Genomic DNA, 22,859 nt, shown 5'->3' on the forward strand with positions numbered 1-22,859 from the left:
AAAAGAAAAACAGAGTCCAAAAACAAAGCACACCTATATTATTTAAGGCTTAAAGAAAAGTATGGTAAGACTACAGTTAAAGCCTATGTCATCAGCTTTTGTTTCAGAACGATCTGGACGCTGAAGGCCTTTTTGGACCCTTTTGAAAATCTGAAATAACCAACTTGTGACACTGTCTGATGCAGAATTTCTCTTTAGAATCCTATTTACCAATCACCATATAATATGTAGCTCTTAATCAAATTGCCCACTTGTATACCACTTGGTCCTTTGTGAAAAAACATCCACAAAGTACCCTCTTTTTTTTTTCCAAATTGCCCACATCAGAAATATAAGTGCAATGCATGATGAAGCTGGGAAGAATGAGAAATGAATTCTTTGGAGTTAAAATTACACATAACCTTGCCTGAGGAAATTAAATAACCCAACCCATTAGTTTATCTGATAAAAAAAGAGTAATGTTTAGGAGCTGAGTCTGATTGATACTTGAAAGTGATACTCAAACTGTTGCACAAAAAGCTAGGGACTGGCCTCAAACGGTGTTGGCCATTATAAATACACCCTCCCTCTCTTTCATTCTGTCAAGCTCTGTTCCTAACTTTCTATTATTCTTCTTTATTATGCTTTTAAGCTTTTACTCCCAAACCAAACAAGAAATTTTGCAGCTACCCTTTTTCTCCCGTAATCAAATGGCTGGGAATTCTCCATGTGCTTCATGCAAGCTTCTCAGACGCAGGTGTACCAAGGACTGCATCTTTGCTCCTTATTTCCCTTCCAATGACCCTCAAAAGTTCGCCTTAGTTCACAAGGTTTTTGGCGCTAGCAATGTTAGCAAAATGCTGCAGGTATCTCACACAGTACCTATGCCTCCTCACTTTTTCTTATTATCATTATGAAAAAGGGAGATATTTGGATTCGACTTTAGCTTCTTGTGTTTGATAACTTTTTGGTTCAAGTTAGTTTTTTTCTTCTTGTACTGATGAAAATGTCATACCCACATGTCATATAATCAAAATAGTATGTATTAGCTTTTGAAGTGGAATTAAATTCATTGTCAGATTCTGAAATGTATGTTAATGGTTCAGGAACTTCCTATTGAGCAGAGAGCAGATGCTGTGAGTAGTTTGGTGTACGAAGCACATGCAAGAGTTCGGGACCCTGTGTATGGCTGTGTTGGGGCCATATCCTATTTACAAAACCAGGTTTCTGAGCTTCAAATGCAGCTTGCAGTGGCTCAAGCAGAGATACTCTGCATCCAGATGCAACAGGAGCCAGTGATGCCAAATCCAGAAATGGAAAACCCAGATCAGAAATCTTACCTTCTCCAGAATGAACTCCCTCAGTTTCTCAACTATGCCTCTTCTAGCAATGTAATTTATGATGCTGTCTCAAGAGACAACATTTATGGACATGATATGGTTTCCTGAATTCAAAAGCTTTTGCTGTTCTTTCTTCCTTACAAACATTGTTTTTCACTGTTTTAATCGCTCAAAGTGTATAGTCTTGTGATTTTTTAAGTTAAGACAATATAAAATAAATTTCTAAAAGTGTTGGAGACTCGGCTATAAATTAAATATATAATTAAGCTATAGTATATAACTTCAGTATCATCTTAGTTTATTAAAAAAATTATAATATTGAAGTGGATGTAAAGTTACATACTAAAATTATATTAGTCTATTTTAAAGATTATTAATAATGTTCATTTATTGTTGCTGAATTATTTTTTGATTTGCATAGTTGAAGCGTTGAAAGTTCTGTGAAGTATTTTAGTATTTTTTGAAGTTAAGACAGGGGAGTGCAGTTTGATAGTGAAGTATAGGTGGCATGCGATTAAGTAATGAAAGTGTTGAGGAATAGTAACATTAATTAACCCAATAAACTAATAATCGTGATGCTTGAACATTAATGCATTCAGACGAGGGTAGGTGGTCTTTTTTAAAATGGCAAACATTCTGATGATTAATTATAAATTTAGCATCCCATGGAGCAATTGAAACACAAATAAAATGATTTTGTTTTTTCCACTACGACTAAAATTGTTTTTGTTGTTTGCAAGTAGGAATAAGTGTTGAAACTCTTTTTGTGTGTGGACCTCTTGGGTTTTTTCTTTCGAGACCATCCTAAAAAATCGTGCCATTCTTCTTTCACAACATTTTATATTTTCGATTGTGTTAAAGGGATAATGAAAAAAGAAATTAATGCTAAAGAAAATATGAAGAACTATGTTAGAGATATATTAGGATGATAATACATTTTTATGGATTAAATTAGCGTTATGGAAAAGTTTTGATGATTGGAGGTGAAAATTTTAATAGAGTTTTATTTGAGAAATTTGAAATGGAAGATGATGAAGGTTTGGTTTGGTATGGTGATGGATATGTTATGCATAGAAACAAAAGTTAAGGTTTGGTATGAGCATTCTGGCACCAAAATATATGTGATATTTATTGACTTATTAATTATTATTTAATATAAATGACAAAAATATTTATATATGTGATATTTATTGATAAAATTTGCGAAGATAATTGAATGTACCGTTAATTTATTGGGGATATTTTAATATTTATTTATAAAAGGATTGTGTTTGTATTTATAAATATTTATTATTAGAAAAAACTAAAATAAAAAAATAATGTATATTTTTTAAATTAAATTTAACTAAAATTAATTTATATTTTATTAGATTAAATTTAATTAAAATTAAAATTAATTTTTAATTTATATTATATTTTATTTATCTTTTAAATTTTATTTTAAAAATTTATAAAATATTTTTTTTAATATTTATGGGTATCACAAATACTTACTAGTTTTAAAATATTTACACATATTCCTTAAACAAGTATTCGACGAATAATACAGAGTAATTAATGAATTCTTTTTTTATTGTTGTTTGAACATCGGATATCCAATCTATTTGTATTTCTCTCTCTTTATATATATATATATATATATAAATTTATATGTTAACATAATATGTAAAAAAATATATTGTTTTTAATTAGTGATAACATTAATGTTTTTTATTATAAAAAAAAGTGAAACATTATTGATCTAAAAATGAGGTTCGATCTATTAAGATTTGATGTTTTTTATTATCTTAATTTTTTCTTTCTTTCATAGATTATATAAATAGGGTAAATTAAAATATATATGTAAATGTAAATGTTATTTTATAAATCTAAAGTCTTATAAGATTGATTAAATTTAAAATCCACTTTTTTTAATATTTTTTTTATTAAAAAAACTCTAATTAAATAAAAAAAAATACTTGTGCATCTTACATCTTATATTTAAGCTACGTTCATCCTACAACACTCAAATATCAAAAAGAATAAAATTTAATGAGTGCATGTGGCTCCACGTTTTCTAATTAATGCATCACACCATAAAAGACACGTTCTATTACTAAGCCGTGTTTTTTATATACTGAATGGGGGTTAGTTACTTCATTTTTGGAAAATATTTTATGGTACAAAACTCTGAATCAACGTACAGTGGATTTCATATTCTTTATAAGGGTGCTAAAAGAAAATTTGGATGTGAGTTTCGTTATATTTTTTAATGTCTTTTCTTTGGTTAAAAGCATATTTGTCTATGTTTATTGTATTTGGTTTTTAGTTTTGATATATTGCATTCGTATTCGTGTTTATTTAAATTGTTTTTTTACTCAATTTAGAAGGTTATTTTTAATTTAATCCAATAAAATGTTTTAGATATTATTTGATATATTATATTGTGATATTTGAAGGTCTTGTTGTAAATATATTTATGATGACAAAAGTTCTTTTCGTGTTTTTAATGTACGATCGTAATTATTTTATTTCAATATTTTTTTCACACATAAATTTGAAGTTTTTAATATATAAAAAACATTTATTTGAAACTAAAAGTTAATATATATTTTTCAATCCAACTCGTTAATTTAATCTTGGGAGAGTGTATATTCATTATTTCTTTGAAGTTAACTCTTGGACATTTTAACATATTGACTTTATCAGGTTTTTGTATAGATTTAATTCTAATTATTATTCATTGAAAACTTTTAGATGTTTGGCTCATATAACAATTTTGTTCTTTTCGATAAACAAATTTATTCTTCATGCCATTCCACACATTTTTTGTTGGTTACTATATAAGCTACAAGGATACAAATTGTACAACTTAGTTATCAAACAATTTTTTATTTTAAGGGATGCTCTCTTTCACGAAACATTTTTTATTTCAAAGACATGACTTATACATTTTTTTTTTTCATTAATGATATAATAAATTTTGTCTCTTATTGATAACTTGCCTTAAGATTATTTGTCTTTAGATACTTCTCATTTCTCATGTCCATCACTCTAATAAGTACCATGATACATATGAAAAATCAATGTCTAGTAATAATGATGATTTCAAATCCTTTGTTTAAAGATTATTTAAGTTATCTAATTAACCTTAATTGTTTGACTATATGTCTTATGGCACCTCAAACCCTTATCCTATTCAGAATTTGTATCATGTGAATAAATTCAATCCAACGTATAAAACTTTCATTAATCAAATTTTTATCACTTATGAGTTTGAATTCTATCATCAAGAAATTCCTTACCCTCAATGGAGAAAGGTCATGACTCAAGAAATTAATGCTTTAGAAGATAATGTCACTTGATCTCTAGTCTCTTTACCATAAGGCAAACATTGCATAGGTGCAGATGAAATTTTAAATTGAAATAAAATGGTGATGACTCAATTGACATAATCTTTTGTAAGGGTGTTAGTAGTTGCTAGTGCAAAAATGACAAGTTATTTAAGAAAGTATATATGAATATTCTCCTAGACTACAAAACAAAAACAAAAAGATTAGTTTGTAAGTTGAATAACTTTATATATGAACTGAGACAATCCTTTAGACAATGATTCTACAAACTCCCTTCAACCTTATTGCAACATGATTTTACATAGTCTAAAAATGATTACTCCATGTTTATTCATGTTTCATTCTTTATTTTTCATTTTGTTGGTGTGTGTGGATGACATCATCGTAGTAGGTCCTGAATTTCTTGTGTTGGTAAGGTATAATTGAAATTGAGTTCTTTATTTAAACTAAATACTCTTGGTTTTCTTGTATACTTCTTAAGCTTGAAATTGTCAAATCTATAAGGATATTTCTTTGTGCAAAAAAAGTATAATTTATCTTTGTTTGATGATAATTCTTTTTAGGTAGCAAAATAGCTACATTACCTATGGATCTCAATTTAAAGTTTAGCCTTAATGATGGTGACTTTATTGAGAATCCCTTGTGTACAAAAGATTATTTAGAAGACTTATGTACTTGACTATTTCCATACCAGACATTACTTTTGTAGTTTACAAGCTTAATTAATACATGCAAAATCCATTAACCACACATTGAATTATAATCCATCACTTGCTAAAATACTTGAAGTCCACTATAGGTTAAGGTCTCGTTTTCTCTATCAACAACAACTTTCATCTCTTAGCATATGCTGATGGAGCCTATGATAGTTGTTTAAATACCGAAAAATCAATAATTGGTTTTATGTTTTCCTTATTTTCGTGGAAGTTTATCATACATTTTCCAAATCTTCATAGTATCATGTTTTATCTTCAATGGCTAGTGAAAATTTTGACTATAACAATTACTCAAATATTTTGAACTTTCAGTTATGCTCTTTTGTCATAAAAAAAATTGTTGTGCACCTTATTTATAATCTCTCTCATTGTTCTTATAAAGTGAAAAGGCACAATGAAAAAATTTCAACTCCACAAACTTCTTCAACCTTCATTTTCCAAAGTGTTTGTCCTCCTGCTCTTCAATACTTGTCCTCTATAAGGTGAATGAGGGTTGTGTATGTAAAAGACACCCCAACATTCAAATCAACCTCAAACATCAATAAAATATTAGTGTGTAATTAATGAAAACATAAATGAAATACCTCAGACGATTATGCTATTTATAATATAATTTATTATGTTTGTGTAATCTTACATGTATGGGCCTAAGCTTGGGTCCAATGATCCATTTACCTTGTCTGAGTCAATGTTTGATCATATTCTCTAGTAATAGAGTAGTCAGTATGTCATCAGTTCTAGTAGACCGACAAGTAATCGTTCAGGGTGCTTAGTTGTAGTCGTTGGACATGTTTGGGTGTAGGTACTTAAGACATATTCAGTTGTGTTGTGTGTCATATCATCCTAGGTTGAGACCAATATTAATATAGTCGAGGAGTATTTGATCATATACAATACACTCATCGTGAGAGGTCTAAATATTCTAACGCCTTTAATTGTTTTATTATTCGACAGAAGAAAAAATGCTATTAGATATTATACATAATTTATTATTTAATTTTGATACTTAGATATTATAAATATAATACATATATAATAAGTTATTATGTTTATTTAATATTTAGATTATTAATATGTTATATTGTTATATATATTTACCACTTTATGTAAATGACACGTTTTAATTTAATAAATTATTTTTCTATTAATACTTAAATAATACTTAAGAAATTAAATAAAAAATATGATATTGTTAAAAATTTAATTATAAAAATGAAACAATGTTTAATAATACATAATAAATAAATAAATTATCATTTTTTTCTAAAGACTAAAAGTTGAATAGCATATACACACTTAGGACGAATTTTCTAAAACAAAACACAAACAAAACTAATTTTCTTAAAAACTAAAATAAAATTAATAGACACTGAAATTAATGTTATTATTATTTATTTAAGATTAACTCTCTAGTTACATCCGTCGTTTTCACTTTTTAAGAGTTTAGGTAGTATTTTTATTTATTTTTGCGTGTTTATTACATGAGAGGTACCAAAAAGGACACTCTTATATTTAAAAAAGAGGTAATAAATGAATCCACAAATATATAATTATCATTATCTAATTATATTTCTTGTTATAAAATTTTACCATCATCATGAACTCACATTTCATTTAATTTTAGTTTAATTTTTTTATGTGATTATCGATTAATTAGGTGTGTATTATTGTGTAATTGTGATGATTAGTTAATATTATTGGTTGATCTTGGTGGAAATACTCAGATTTATTCAATTATAAATAGTATTCCTCATCAACCAAATTTGCTATGTTGTTAACATGTCTCTAAAAAGAAAAAAAAAACTTTATTTTTTAAAAAAAATTTAATATATTTTAAGCTAACTTTTCTAAAACTTAAAAAAGTGAAAATAGTAAACTCACACCACACACATTAGATATGAATAATAGACACACATGTACAAACTAAAAGTAAAAAGAACAGCACACATGCACGTGCAAATACACACGTTATTAAAAACATATACACAACTCATGTTTTTAAAGATTAAAAATAAACATCAAACAATGAAAATTTTAAGTTTAAAATGAAGTTAGGATTAAGAAGTTTGTAAGAGATGTTGAATTTAACGCCTAACTTCTACTTCCTTTCCTAGGATATTTTCATATTTTTGTAAGTATTCTTCAAAATGCTTGCTTTGTGTTTCTTCTATAGCTTGGCATGTTACTTCCAGCCACATTAGTATTCCTTTTGGTCCAAAAGTTATAAAAAAGAAAGTTCATGTTTCTCGCTTTCACTTCCATACACAGCTGTCAATTTCTTCGCACATATACCACAATGTTCTTATCATAATAGAAAAACGTTAAAATAAAAGTTAAAAGGTTTAGAGATTAATTTGGATGAGTTTGTTCTAGCTGGTTCACGTGTAGGGGTTGTGGAAGAAAGTGGTTGATTTATGGGACTTGCAGAACATATAATATAAGAGCTATTACATGTAGGGTTTCTAAATCCATCTCTCCCAACAGATTTATGTCAAAATCAAAGCATTATCTTAATTGCTCAAGAAAAAACCAGAAAAACCTTAATTAATGGTGGGGGACAACCAAGTACTGTTTCTTAATTAACTCAGAAAAAAATAATGCTGTAATTAAGAACTGACTTAAACTTGAAAGATTCCTCATCAGCTTTGTTTAATGTGAAACATTTTGTGGTCAAACATGATTTTTCATCCATTTATAAGTAAATGAATCCACCCAGTTCTTGTCTTTCTATCCTAAATTCTAAACTAATCAGTGACGAACCTTCTTTTGAAGGGTCCCTCCAAAGTTTCGTGTGATTTTAATTGTATATTCTTTTCAACTTTTTAACTTTTTTTTTTCTTTTTTTTTTTGGTATAAGTTGATTTGAAGACTTGTTGCATCAACCATGGTCCATGCATTAAAATTTATTCTATTATTAAAACTTAAGAGGGAGGTTTCTTTTTGTTAGAATAATGTATTTTAAGCACATGAGCATGATTATGTTTGAATTTACTTTTGTAAATATAGCAATAAAAAAAAGTTAGATGTAAATTAATTTTTAGAGAATTAATACAAAATATATATATGCGCAAATTAATTTTAGTTTATAAAAAGGTATTATTTTTAATTTCTTCTTCTAGAAATAATTATAAGAAATGTATGCATTGCATTTATATAATATACAGGAATACCCTTCTCTCCATTGAAAGTAATGAATTCATCATATCATGATATGTTAACTTGGAGACCACACCTAATACTAAAATATCTAAATTTTACATTAAAATATCCAGATATTAAAACAAGGTTGATGTTTTTGAGAGATTGACCTAACAACTTCTAAATAAAAGTAAATGATTGTATGAAAAATGCTTTTCATTTTGAAAGTCTGATCATGAAGGCATTATTTGAAAGAGACAATTAAAGTTTATGTGTGTGAGAAGAAATATTAATGTTATTTTAACGTGCATGGTACAACAATAAAGATATTTAACTTTTTTTGTCAGTATAAGAAAATAAATATTCAGTGTGAATTAAAAAATTAATACTAATAAGTAAAAATTGATATTAATTAATAATATCACATATATGGGTGTCTCTAAAATCATGTAATCATCTATGTCTACTCTTAAAAGTCTGATTCTAAGTAATATTTGGTATTATTAATTTTTAAATTGGTCTTTAGAATAATTCAGTATTGGTCATTAATTAAATTAAATAAATTATAAAATAAAAACACTTTAATGCTGGTTAAACAAAACATTAAATAAAATATGTTTAATATTATATTAATTTGATGTACAGTGGTTAAAAAAATCATATAATATATCCATCTTCAACAATATAAAATACAAAAAAATAATTGAAAAAAATTATAGTGAATGATGGAGTCAACAAAAATATTGACGGAGAACATGTGAAAGAAAAGAAGTGAATGAAAAATAGTTATGTAAAAATTGAAAAAAAGAAAATTTTGCATGAAAATATATATTATCGTTAAATTTTTTATTTAGATTAAAAATAATATATGATTTTATTAGTTGTTACGAAAGTAAACTATGGATGTCTCCTCTTCATGTTCTTGAGAGTTCAGTGGGACAAAGAAAGTTGTGGTAAGTCAAAAGATGGAAAATGAGAACACTGATATTGATAATAAGTTAAAATACATAACAAGACAAAAGTAATGTTAATGAATCTGAAATTCTGTAATTTTGTGTAGACAAAGAAAGTGATAGTGGGAACCCAGTTTTCCTTTTGAGGGCTCGAGGAAACTGGTTTTCGAATTTAGATAAATGCTCTCATACCAAACAAATTATCATATATCAGAACAATATATCAACACTCCACCATGCTGAATTTGAGCCAATTTTGCATAAACAAAGCTATTTTGTCAAAATTCTTATCTTTTTTTTTATTTCACACTGCATGACATGAACAAAGATTTAAAATTTAAATTTAACTTAAAATTTATAAAATCCACTTATAATTTTTTTTATTAATTTTATTTTAATTAATATAAAAAATTTAATACACTTTTTTGTTCTAAAGATAATATATATATATATATATATATATATATATATATATATATATATATATATATATATATATATATATCAGAAAGTTGAATCTGATCAAGATTTATAAATTTATTATTTTAAAATTCTGAATTAAAGTTAAATGTTATAATTTTAATATAAGATTTTAGATTAAAAATAGTATTAATAATTCAGACTCATAATTATTTAAGCTATACCTTTATTATTTGGTAAAAAAAAACATGCAAGAGAAGTACTTTTGGGGAATGTAAATTGTAATAAATGTGAGAATGTTTTGTTCAAAATTTTCATATTAACATTCTATAAAATATGAAACATCGGGTGAGAGAGATCATTAATAGTGTTTCTGCATGTTTCAATAGAAATAGATGAAAAAAACCATATAGAAGTATCACTGATCAAAAAATAAATGATAGGGTATTAATCTAACAGTGAATTTGGATTCCTTATTCAATGTATTATCGTTAACAAAAGTAATTGATAAAACATGAGAAGAAGAAATTACTTATTGAAAAATATTTAAATATTACAACATTGAAACATCAATATGGTTAAATCACACATGTAATAAACAGTTGAAAATACTAGTGATTTCAGTTATATATATATATATATATATATATATATATATATATATATATATATATATATATATATATATATATATATATATATATATATATATATATATATATTTATGAGTAGGAAATTGATATTGTCAGATAACAAACTATACTTATTCTTACGTTCATATTTTTGACTAAATATTATTTAAATAATATTTTACAAAAACACAAAAATACAATATTGAAAAAGAAGATATTTTAAAAGATTTAAGAGAATATACATTTTTTTAGTTCCAAATAAAAATTATAATTATATAAATTTAAAATAGAATATGCTAGATAATAATTACATAAACATATAATAAAATATAAAAAAGTAAACAATTAAAGAAAAACAAAAATACAAAGAAAATCATAAGAATAAGACCGATAGGATTCCAACTACCATGATACCTAAATTTATCTATCATTCCTAGCAATAAAAATCTATAAATAAAGAGATTAAGAATAACAGTAATATGAGTAACATATATATCCTATAAACTTTTATAATAACTATAAAATTACTCATGAAAAACAGAATTATGTATAGGTTATCATAATGTTTGTCTTCATGTATTTCTTTACTTATTTTATTTATTTAAATTATATCATCATTTTTAATCCTTTATATTTGATTTTGTTACATTTATCTTACTTTAATTTAAATTTAATTTATCTTTTGGCTTATTTATCTTGACTTATAATTGAAACATTTTATTGCTTTAACCATTTACATTTATGTATTTCTTTATATTTCCTTTCACTCTTTTTACAATGTTTTGACTTTATTTAACTTTTTTAATATTTTCAATTAAGTTTATTGGTTTAATTTTAATTATTTTTCTCTGATTTCGGCCATTTATTGAATTATATATATATATATATATATATATATATATATATATATATATATATATATATATATATATATATATAAAAAAAAAGTTTTACGTACGTTTCTTTAATTTAAACGCGGATTCTCTTATAATTATAAACATAAACTTTGATTCTAGAACAATGAAATAGTGTTTTATATTGACTTTATTATTTTAATTTTATAAAAATCTTAAGAATATAAATTAAAAGTGGTAGAACATGATATTCTAAATAAACAAAAATTACAAGCGTATTTATGTTTTTAAATATTTAATATTTATATTCACCGAAAACAATAATGTACAAAAAAGTCGATTTATTTAATGATAAAAAAATTGAACTTGTTAAAAAAGTGTGAACACGGTCAAAGCTGCTTTGTTAAAAAAGCTGAAACATTTTAAAGTTAATTACCAGATAATGTTGCAGTGTTCAATTATTGGCTATGCATATGCATAGTCATTTCATTGAATAACCATTGATAATTTATTCAATATTTTGATAAGAGCAAATAAATAAGTACTTTACACAAGATGATAAACATGAAATTTACATTTTACTCAAGAAAAAATCTCTAATTATTGGTGAGAAAATAGCCTTTTGATCATACATTGTTTGATAGAGTATGGTTTCAGAAACAAGCTTTTATAACTTATGAACAAACACTAATTTTTAATACAATATTTGAAACTTATCCAATTACTATAAAAATTATAAGCAATTTTTTAAAATTTAAAAACACTTTAAGAAAAAGAAGACCAAACCTTATGTCAGAATAACTCGCAGGGAAGTAACTCTGAAATGAAAATTTGTAAGGTTGATACAACATACAAATATTCAATAAGAGGATAATATTCATTTTATACCATAAAAAAGGTAACATTTAAGTTTACATTATTATAGGATGTCCAAAAGTGATTCGAAATAGTTTCATTCGTACAAATTAAGGTTCTATTTTGGTCAAGTTACTTGTATGTTATCTAAGAAGGAAGGGTTTTATTAGGTAAAACATCTACATAGAGAAGTTTTAATTGAATTGTTGAACTCCAATGCAACATTTGAATGACAATTTTGGGTCTTTCATTATTGAATAAATAATTTTACAACGATAGATTCTAATGACAATTTGGGGTCTTATGTTGAGGAAATAATGTTACAATATTACATTCTAATGGCGATATAGGCTTTCTTTTATTGGAGAAATAGTGTTACATTTTAATGACAATTTAAGGACCTTCAACCTCCAATTCATAATATGGAGACTCGTCCAATTCCTGAATTGTCCCATCTACACTGCAGACTTGTATTATAAATTTGAGAGTAGAAGTGTCTGAAGGAACTTTGAGGTCAGAAACATAGAAACAGCTTACTTGTGCTACTCCAAGGTACTCTTTTACATCCTCCAATGTTGTAACTGGATTGCCACCTGCTTGTTTTGATAATTTTACCAAGTAAACGTTGAACTTCAGAAATAGATAACTATTCTCATGTTTTAATTTCCAAGAAATCTTAACATCAAGGGTCTTTGAACCCAGAGGGTCTGATGTCCATTTTATGCAGGTGCCATCAACTAGCCAGGAAGAAGACAGAGGAAAATCTGACTTATAGTCCACAGTCTTGATTGTGATGTGACCAAGAAGTGCAAAATAATCTGATGGGGAAGCCACAGTTCCATCATTGTCATTTGAATCTGATCTATAGCACACTGCATGGATTTCTGTTAAAGTGTATCCACTCATTGCAACTACACCTTCATTTATAACCCATCCAGAGGAAAATCCCTTGCGTTCACGAGTCATGATTACTTTGCTGAACTTGTCTGAAAAGTGATTCACTGCCCGGGATGCAAGAAGCATAGATGCTCTTCTGCCATCGCCAGTGGAGGTGAACTCGAGCTTAAGTCCTAATGAAGAATTGCTATCCGATTTCACCTGCATTAATCATTAACTTCATGTGTGAAAAAGAAGACTCATATGGGATAGTACATACATACATATAATTTCAGTCAATTTGACTGAATGCACATTTAACCATTATCAAGATAATATACTCTAATTCTCCTTGCCTCAAATTCATGACCAGGTTCAGTTCACAAACGAAGACAGTGATTTGCACTAAGAATTGAATGAAACTGACGCATTGGTGGTTATTCCAGGTTATGAGTATGATGACATTCTTTAAAGTGCAGTTTATTCAGCAATAGTGATAAAGAAGTTATGGCTTACAGTATAGATAAAGTGGACAGGCAACTCGCTCAAAAGAAACCCTACTTGAAATATTTTTCTCTCAAAGTAAATTTTCTCTTCGAGGGATCCTTTGAATTTAATGTTTCCCCCTCCACTATACGATGCTTCCTTCAAGCTGCAATTTGACGGCAAGTCAATAAATACATATATCAGATCATGTCAGAAATACAACTAAAATGCAATGATTCAATAAGTAAAAGTATTCTTATGATGAAATTTTCTTTACAGGCACTTTCACACACAAACTGTTCAGTTAAGCCACACACTGTTATAGAATATTTACTTTTAACAGATGTAATATGTGATAATGCATTCTATTACAGCTCCCAGTTACATGAACATATTAAAATGTTAGATATGTACCATCACTTACTCTACAGAAACTTGAATAGAATTTGAAGGATCAACAAGCATAAGTTGTGGCTGCACGCAAATATTTGAGTTAGATTCCAATAGAGCTCTTAACCAAGTATCACAAATTCAAAATGTTAAACTAAACTTTGTTTTCCAGTTAATATATCGATGTAATTTAAAATTAGTCCCTAATATTAGAAATGAAAATAAAATTTAAAAAAGGGGCATATAATCTTTCATTGGTCATCTAATCAACGATCTATACAGTTAATAGTTGAGCCAATGTCAGAACCATTAAAACGCACCCAAAAACCCCTCTGAGCGGACGCCAGGTGTCAAGCAACGAGGATTCGAAAATCAGATAGTGGAATGCAGGTGTCAGCAGATGAGCGGACGTCCGTTTTAGGCAAAACTGAGTCTTGGAAAATCACGTCACACTCTCTCTTCATGCACCTTCTTCACCAAAACTCTGAACTTCTCATTTTCTCCTCCTTCTCACTAAAAGTTCTCTCTTCTCTCTAAGAAATCTTACCTTTTCTCTTCTCTGATCACCATTCAGGCACCGTAGAAGCGTTTCCGGCGTCCTAAGCTCCATTCTGAACCGAACAGTTTCGAGTTCTGAAACCGGTAAGTTTTCTTATCTTAGCCGATCGTTTCTGGTACATGCAAACCAAGTTCTGGTTGCATGCTGTCATCTGGTCTGAACCATTATTAATTTTATGTTGTTTGGTTTAGTTTGAAGAGTTGTTGAGCGTTGAGAGTAGAAAGATCTGTAGTCAGGCGAACCAAAATCTGTCCTTAGGACGTTCGTTCACGCTAGAGGTAAGGGAAGCTTACTAATTTAATTTGTATAATTATGTGTGTTGCATGAACGTTCGTTGCATTGATTGAATTAATATATGATGGTTGATATGTTTGGATTGTATGAAGTATGAGAATTGATTATGACATGAATGTCGAAAGTTATGAAGTTATATGTTAAGAAATGAGTTTGAATATATATGAATTCTGAATATGAAATTTCCCTAAGATAGTGTATGTTCGTTACTGAACAGTCTTTGACCGTTCGGTTTTCTGAGTGAACTTGGTTAGAATTGGATTCTTTCATTTGGGAAGAATCCTAGTTGAGTGCGAGCGTCTTCGTGTTGTAATACTATGTTTGAGCGTTCGGCCAAAACATAGTTATGTCCCAATATTCCGTGATAAGCTTAAGTATATATATATATATATATATATATGTATATATATATGTATATATATATGTATATATGTATTTGTATATTCTAGTTATTCTTAAACACTACTTCAATAACATTTTGGTATATTTATCAAGACCCTCTCTTTAAGGTTTAGTAGCACTAGGTATTATACCAAGTGTTCGTCCTAAACAAGTGTTTGGTCTTACACCAAACACTCGTTCTAACTCCTCAAGCTAAACTTCAAAATAAGAGCGTTCGTTCAAGCCCACTAGGGTTCGCTCACTATAGTGTTCAGTCTTTAACTGGCATTCGTAGTTCTTGATACTAAACCTAAATAATCTAAGTTTTCATAAGCGTTCGGTTTCTTCATGGGAATTCCTCTACGTACTATTCTTTGAATATCTTGAAGTGTCTGTGTCCATTGGTTCCGGCCTAAAGCCTTAGTATTGAACAAGGTTATTTAGGTGTTGGGTTGAAGCTCTTAAGAGTCAGTTCATCTAATTGGCTCAATTTATAATTGACGATCGTTCTATTAGTTTCTCGTGATGTATGATTGCACTCGGTTTCTTTCTCAAAACCGATAGTAAACCTCTTGGTCTAAATCCATTCTGGAACTGAAGACCCCTCGATCTAGCTCTAATTGTGCGATCTCGTTCTGAGTCAGGATTGAACGTTCGGTAAATTGTGTCCGAACGGATTTTTGGGTGAAATATTAAGTGAGATGATAATTAATGAAATAAAAGAGAATATGATATGGATGGAAAAATGTTGACTTTGGACGAGCGTTTCGGGGAAGAACGACTCATGAATGAATATTGAAAGTTGTAAAGTATGAATGTGGTTATGCTAAGCTGGCAGTTCATCCTGATGTTCCGTGAGTACTTGTCCTCACGTAGAGGGGAGTAGGTCATGTGTGGGAACGGCAGGAGGTCCTAGTTCTTAGGGTTACTTTGGACAGATAGGACTAACCTCGGGTGGCAGCTGATGTGGGTATTCCAGTTACTACATCACCCGAGTGCACGAACGTCGTAGCTACACAGATTCCATACAGTCCGGACAGTCAGTCTAGTAATAGGCTTCGTATGATATGTATGATGAAATGTACTTTGTGTGTTGAATTGGTTGAAATGTATGTTCTTGCATGAATTAAATTACATAAGCTTACCCTGTGTTTTTCTTGTCATGTCTTGTCTTGTACGTCCGTCCTTATCATTGCAATGATCATCCGTGTGGATGTGAGCAGAAACGACGAGCTGCTGGAAGAAGCGCTGGAAGAAGAAAATTTGGTAGAGGTAGAAGTGAAGACCGAACAATAGGACGTTCGGTCAGTAGCTTAGTATAGAAAGGTGGTCGTTCGATCACCTCCCCTTTTGTTTTCATTTTGATCGTTCGGTATGAATTTTGTAAACCCTTCGGTTAAACTTTCTTAACCTGTTTAGTTACTTTTATAACTCTGTTATGTAAGGCCGTTCGGCCATGAGCGTTCGCTCCTTTTTAGTGTAAGACTGAACTGAAATATTATTAAATGTAATTATTTTATTATATAGTTTATTGCTGTATTTTTAGGATGTTACAGCCAACAATAAGAATGATCACCCGACAGACTCATACCTGGAGACCTTGGCAAGAAATGTTGCACCAAGTACTATCTGATACATTGTCACCATCGACTGAAATATGGTAACCACGTCCCTGGAAGTAACAAAGACATTATACATTTTAGAGACAGAATGCCAACATTTGAAATACAAGGTTAAACAAGTATTTGATTTAAAGTAAGATTGCTCAGAAGGGGAATTGGTAAGGTTATTTAATTATTTTAGAAGATTGCAGAGGTCTTCTTCAGGCTTTTAAGATAATCTACAGAAAATTATTTCTTTAATGAAGGTTCCACACTAGATTTGGGTTGTTCACCAGTTCACCTCTTCCTTGCCAGTTTTATCTAGCTAAAATTTGTCTTTAAGGAAAAAATAATCTACCCACCATCAGCCTCTTGCAATTCACAAATTAGTTTCACTGAAATTAAATTAAAAATAAATCCGGTGGTATAAAATGTGCAAAAAAATATCTTCAAAGTTATATTCAGAATGTACGGGAAAAAGCACATTCCAAATGCACAAAGGAAAAAGAATACTTCCTTAGACAAGGAAAGAAAAACTACGAAGGTGCAAGAATTGCAATTGTTAACCTGATCAAAATTAGTGTAGAATGGTAATGGTCCGGGAAAATTTCGCGGTGCTCCCCATGACTTTTCCACCTGACCCCACCAACTACAACAACAGAGCAGAGCAATAATACTGATATCTGAGTAAGAAATTTAAGTTTGACTTGATCTCCATCATTAATACAAAGAGAAAGTTTGACCATGTAATTTGCACCCACCACCAAACCCCATTTGAAAATGCATGATATATTTTAGAATTTCTATGGCGATGGGAATTATAGAATTAAACAATGAAGTTTCTTAAATATTTCTGCTTTCATGAATTTTGTATACGTGACTTCAGCAAGTTAAAAATAAATAAATATTATCAGACAAGTGCCGATTTTGTAAATTAAGGTTGTCTCGGGGAATCAATGAACTAATAAACTTGTAACCGAAGTTACTAAAAATTATAGTTTATGGTTGTTTCAAATGACAAAAACATATTTGAATCTTGAATTCTAAAATTAACAAAACATAAAATTTTATATTTGCTTTCTAAGAGTGATCAGCGAGAAATATAATTTAGAGAGTGTTACAAAATACCAAACTAGTCATATGATAAATTTTAGCAAAGAAAATCACAAAGAGAATAGAACAACCCAAGGAAGGTTTTGTCTGAAATTAGTACATAATTTTTAAGCTTATCAGAATGAAATCAAAACCTTTGAAGTGCAAATTCTGGATCAACCATAATTTATTTTCTCATTCTTCAAAAAGATCCTTCTTATAGATATTTAGAATTGTAGAGATGGATTGAATTTATCATTATTTTTTATTGGATCTCCAGCCTTTGTGGCATCCTCTGCTTCATGTTCTTTCTATATATACAATGTTGGCCACTTGTGCCACTAAATTCTTTTTTTCAAAATTATTGACTCAGCTGACCTTGTAAAGAAAAGGAGCAATAATTTTTTGGGTATTGCAAAATCGGTACCTAAATTACCTATTCTGAGCAGTCTCAAAATCTGGTGCTTGCTTTGTCTCATAGACCCATCCAGGAGCAAATATTGCAGCAGAGACATCATTCTTTCTTAGTAAATCAAGAGCAACATCTACCTGAGATATCCATGAGAATAAAAAAAGGACCAGAAGCAAAATTGAAATGATTACCAAGAAAAGGGAAGTAACACAGATATCATATTCACTTCACCAATTACATATGTCACTTGTCCAAACTTATTTGGCAGCTCAATTTGTACAACTTTATGTCCCACGAAAAAAATTCAACAGCAACTGTTGTCATAAATAGATTTAAAATACCATGCAATATGAAAACGCAGTATGAAAACAAAAATAAATCATGATTATCTTTTTAGTAAATAATATCTGTTGAAAGGAAATTTGCCTGCTTCACCAAGGGAAGGGGTTCAGCATGTAGCAAGAAGCTTCTCTGAAGGAAGTTATTACTTTAAGATTAAAGTGCATCTGCTATATATATTCTGCAATAACCAAATGAAATCAAAGCATTCTGATGGTTGAAATGTCTACAATATTGTGCAAAACCATATTTAATCATAATTTTAATCCTAGTAATGAAATTGAATTTGAAGAACATGATGTATTCCATAGTCTGGCAGCCAAAATGAAGTGATTAAATCTGTTGAGATGAACAAGTTTTGGTTGTTGCTGTTGTTTGCAATACTTTTTCTTTTTCTTATTTGAAGATGGGCCTATTAAAAAGTGAAACACTGGAGAAAGACCTTGTTACTATGCTTAAAGTGAAATAAAACATGCAGGTCACCTATGACATTCCATTAAATGTCAAATTAGCATGTTCAGCTCAGTTTCTGACATAAGTTCCACCCAGGACAACTAAAAATTTAATCCCTAACAAGTTCAAATTTGGGACAGCAGATTGCATATCACAAACCACTTACATTCCACTGTCCACCACCATATGTGTTCCTTCCAAATACATCGATTCCCATGTACACATCGAACTTCCGCTCATTGGCAACAGCTGCAGAGAGCCTTGGATAGTCTTCCTACATGGTACACATTAAAATTAAACAAGGAAAATGACAATTGATCGAACAATAGTGTTGCACCAGCATGCCAGGGGAAGATAAACAATACCTTCCATGTATAGTTCACAAATATTCCATCACATATATCAAAGAATGGCTTATTATGTTCATTTAGTTGATCTTGCCAATTCAATTTACCCTCAACTGTAACACTGTCATACCTACAGAACCAAGAAAACACATCAAAGTAAACTTTTGGCACAATCAACTGCGATAAAAAAGTTACTGACTTATCTAATAATACTCACCATAGCACTAACGATCCAGGAACAGAAGAATGCATTGTTAGTGATAAATGGTCTACAAACTCTATCAAATTAGGAATTTGACCCGGATCCAAATTCACTTCCATATTTATCTGCATTTAAATGATACTAGTTTGAAAAATTGAGAGGAATATGAGAATTACAAGGCTGTAAAGCTTGAGAAAAATGTTACGTATCGGTTTGCCTTTTAGTATAAATAGGCATAGAACAACTAACTATGATTTACTTCTTAATGTCAATTCATTGAGAATATTAAGTAAATGTCTAAATATGTATTTGTTATGAGGCTACTTATAATACTCCCAGTGTTCCGTTTCTCTTCTAAAAACTGTAGATGTTAGAAAATTGAGTCTTAAAAAAATCACAGGTGTTCAAGAAAAATATCTACAATATTACTATACACCATTATTTTCTTGGAGAATTATTCCTACATTCAGAGCAGTATTAACATGAAACACCATGCACCTTCAACTTAAGAGCCTGAACTAAATCATTCTGGTCTATTAAATTTAGACTGTACATATATTTGGAGCATCTTATGCACTGGCAGTGCAGGTCAACAGTTCACTCATCACTCATAAAAGGAAGTGAATAAATCAAATATCTATTTAATTAAATTATACAAAATTCAAATAGAACCTTTGACATGAACATGAAACTAATAAGCACACAGTGATTAATGAATTACTTACTAGCCACCCATCGAAACCTAAATCAGCGGCAAGCTCTGCCAGACGTTCTGCATACATATGTGCAGTTTCCTTTGTTGAAAGCAATGTATTACAGGCAGTCCTTCCCTCATCCCATTCAGTAATGAAAGTCCCCAACACCTGAAATATTTAAGTAACAAGTACAGCCAAAGAATAACCTATTTACTAATCAAAGCATATGAAATAATGTCAAAAACATCTCCAAGCAAGAAATAAACTAAAAATACCAAAAATCTGAGCTCCAATGAAAGAACCAGAAAAGAAGTTTAAAGTTATCAAACGATCGTCGATCACTTGAACATTTGAACTAAATCATCTATATAAGCAAATGAATGACCATAAAAACTGATTGCAACTAAAGAAAAAATAAAATAGTTTTTCAATACTTTAAAATCTATATGTGAGGATATATTATTGATCAAACTTTTATGTGACCACCGTTGGAAATCCCACGTCGAGTAGAAACATAGGCGGGGTTTGCACTCATTGCATGAGCTAGTTGTTTTCAGGAATGAGTTAAATTTAATTCAAATTTGAATATGGTATTACAGCTTTCTAATGATTTCTATAGACCTATTAGGTAACTCCATGTACAGACTCATTTTCTAATGTTATATCAGAACTTATCGTAGACACAGATATTACACCTATTATCAGTTCACATAATGAAGAGTTAGACCAAAATCCAAATTCGAAGAGTTGCATCAAACATAAAAACGTTATCAGTTTTGTTCATCAAAGGCAAAATTCGAAGATAGCATCAAAGCCTATACCGACTATCCATGACAGACCTATAAGGCCACGTGTTATTGGAGAGTATCATGAATTGAGTTAAACACTATCTCAAATTCTTAAAAAGTATTAGAACCTATTCCAGTGATGATAGTTTTGGGCCTATATGGCGGGCTACTTGGGTCGTATAATGAGCTGAGTTAAGCTCAAAAGCAAATTGTAAGGCCACAGAAAGCTAAAAACGTAACACTTCTGTTCAAGCAAAGCAAGAAAACCGTTGAAGCAAGAACCTTAACGCCGTGGCGATGAGCAGTGTTAGTCCAGGAGGGAGGAGGAAGAGTAACGAGACTGTGTGAAAAGTAGACAAAAACATCGATCAAGTGCCAATGCCAAATGGCATAAGCATCAGGGTTAGTGCCACCTTGAATCCACTTGTCATCCAAGTAGCCCCCAGCCATGTCATGGCACACAAGCAATCTTCGCCTCTGGGGCAATGAAGAAGAACCTCCATTGAGAATGGGAACCGAAGCCCTGTTGAAAGGGTAGTGAAAGGAGTCGAAATACGAGCGAGACTCCAACTCCTCAAGTGTTTTGATTGGGTAGGAAATGGGCACAGAGGGTTGCGTCGGTGGAGGCTCTGAAACGGAGGATTCTGACACTGTCTCTGATTTGGGATTGGACATGGCAACGAAATCGTATGATGTCTGAATCGCTGCAACAAAGGAACGTAGGATATGTCGAACGTTGATTAAGAATTGGCGGTTTATATAGACACCCAGAAGCCGAGGAATCATTACACGATCCAAACCTACGCTGATTAAGCTTAAGCATTGACCTTCACTTCACTTTTTTCTAGAAAAAAAAAATGCTTAAACTCAAGCATTCACTTTACGTTTATCTCTCTGATCGTAGAAAGAAAATATTGTTACTGTATATTACTGGTAAATATTTCAATGTAATGCCAATAAATGGTGAACAAGAATTGCCTATTGCTAGATTGCGTTAACAGATTTGTTTCTTTATCGAATTTTCGAGCAAACTATTTCTTTATAATAATTTATTCTCAAATATGAAGATCCTTAAAATATTTTTAATTTATGATTAATATCAACTCACACCATGTAATCAATATTGAAACTTATGCATCTTTCAATGCTTCATCTATATTCGAGCATTTTACTTTTTGAAGGGTTTTTACCTTTTAGCACTAAGCATTTTACATTTAAAGTTCTTTACTTCTTCTTATTTAATTATTTGCCTGAGTTATTGTTGTGGTATTTAAATTCATCACATGCACCACTCATTTCATTTCATTTGTTTGCTTCATTTTAAATTCGAAGTACTTAAATTGCTCTCATTTTTTATTCAATGCAATTCACTTGCTTTCACTTTACATTTCGAGTAATCTTAATTCCATGCAACTTATTTGTTTCTAATCTACGTTTTCAGAATGAATAAAAGAAAAAATATGTGTTTCCAGCCAGTGCTTCAATTTGTTCCATTTCTCTCACAATTTCTTTTCTTTTTCTCTTTTGTTTGGGATTTATTCTCCCAAGCAATCTTTTATATTGCTAAAGTTTAGCTAGAGTTTAAGGGCCTCAAAAGAAAGTGGATTTTCTTCCTCCGCAACTGTAAACATCTTTTTATTGATCAGTCAACCAAACATTTTGATCAAAATAGTTTATAAACTCAAGTTTTAGAAAAATTTTGTAAGAATAGTTGTATCACCAACG

General features: G+C 29.7%; 2 protein-coding genes across 3 annotated transcripts; one reads left to right on the forward strand and one right to left on the reverse strand.

Annotated features, from left to right (window-relative positions):
• Positions 1–361: 361 nt before the first annotated feature.
• Positions 362–1,456, forward strand: LOC108328705 (LOB domain-containing protein 12). The gene is made up of 2 exons (XM_017562603.2): positions 362–845; positions 1,086–1,456. The coding sequence occupies exons 1-2, from the start codon at positions 621–623 to the stop codon at positions 1,425–1,427; spliced, it is 567 nt and encodes a 188-aa protein (XP_017418092.2). The 5' UTR covers positions 362–620; the 3' UTR covers positions 1,428–1,456.
• An 11,091-nt stretch (positions 1,457–12,547) lies between these two features.
• Positions 12,548–22,029, reverse strand: LOC108326786 (cytosolic endo-beta-N-acetylglucosaminidase 1). 2 transcript variants are annotated; one of them, XM_017560349.2, is made up of 11 exons: positions 21,417–22,028; positions 20,377–20,514; positions 19,667–19,776; positions 19,468–19,579; positions 19,269–19,376; positions 18,335–18,447; positions 17,374–17,455; positions 16,797–16,877; positions 14,006–14,055; positions 13,612–13,747; positions 12,548–13,317 (listed from the first exon to the last, which is right to left on the reverse strand). In XM_017560349.2, exons 1-11 carry the CDS (start codon positions 21,918–21,920, stop codon positions 12,613–12,615), a joined length of 2,139 nt encoding a protein of 712 aa, XP_017415838.1. In that variant the 5' UTR covers positions 21,921–22,028; the 3' UTR covers positions 12,548–12,612. The 2 variants fall into 2 exon arrangements, with proteins under 2 accessions (XP_017415838.1, XP_052729660.1); XM_052873700.1 differs by lacking the exons at positions 19,468–19,579; positions 19,667–19,776 and having other exon boundaries at positions 21,417–22,029.
• Between the last annotated feature and the right edge of the window lie 830 nt (positions 22,030–22,859).

The sequence above is a fragment of the Vigna angularis genome, chromosome 2 (genome assembly GCF_016808095.1).
Source record: "Vigna angularis cultivar LongXiaoDou No.4 chromosome 2, ASM1680809v1, whole genome shotgun sequence".
NCBI lineage: Eukaryota > Viridiplantae > Streptophyta > Magnoliopsida > Fabales > Fabaceae > Vigna > Vigna angularis.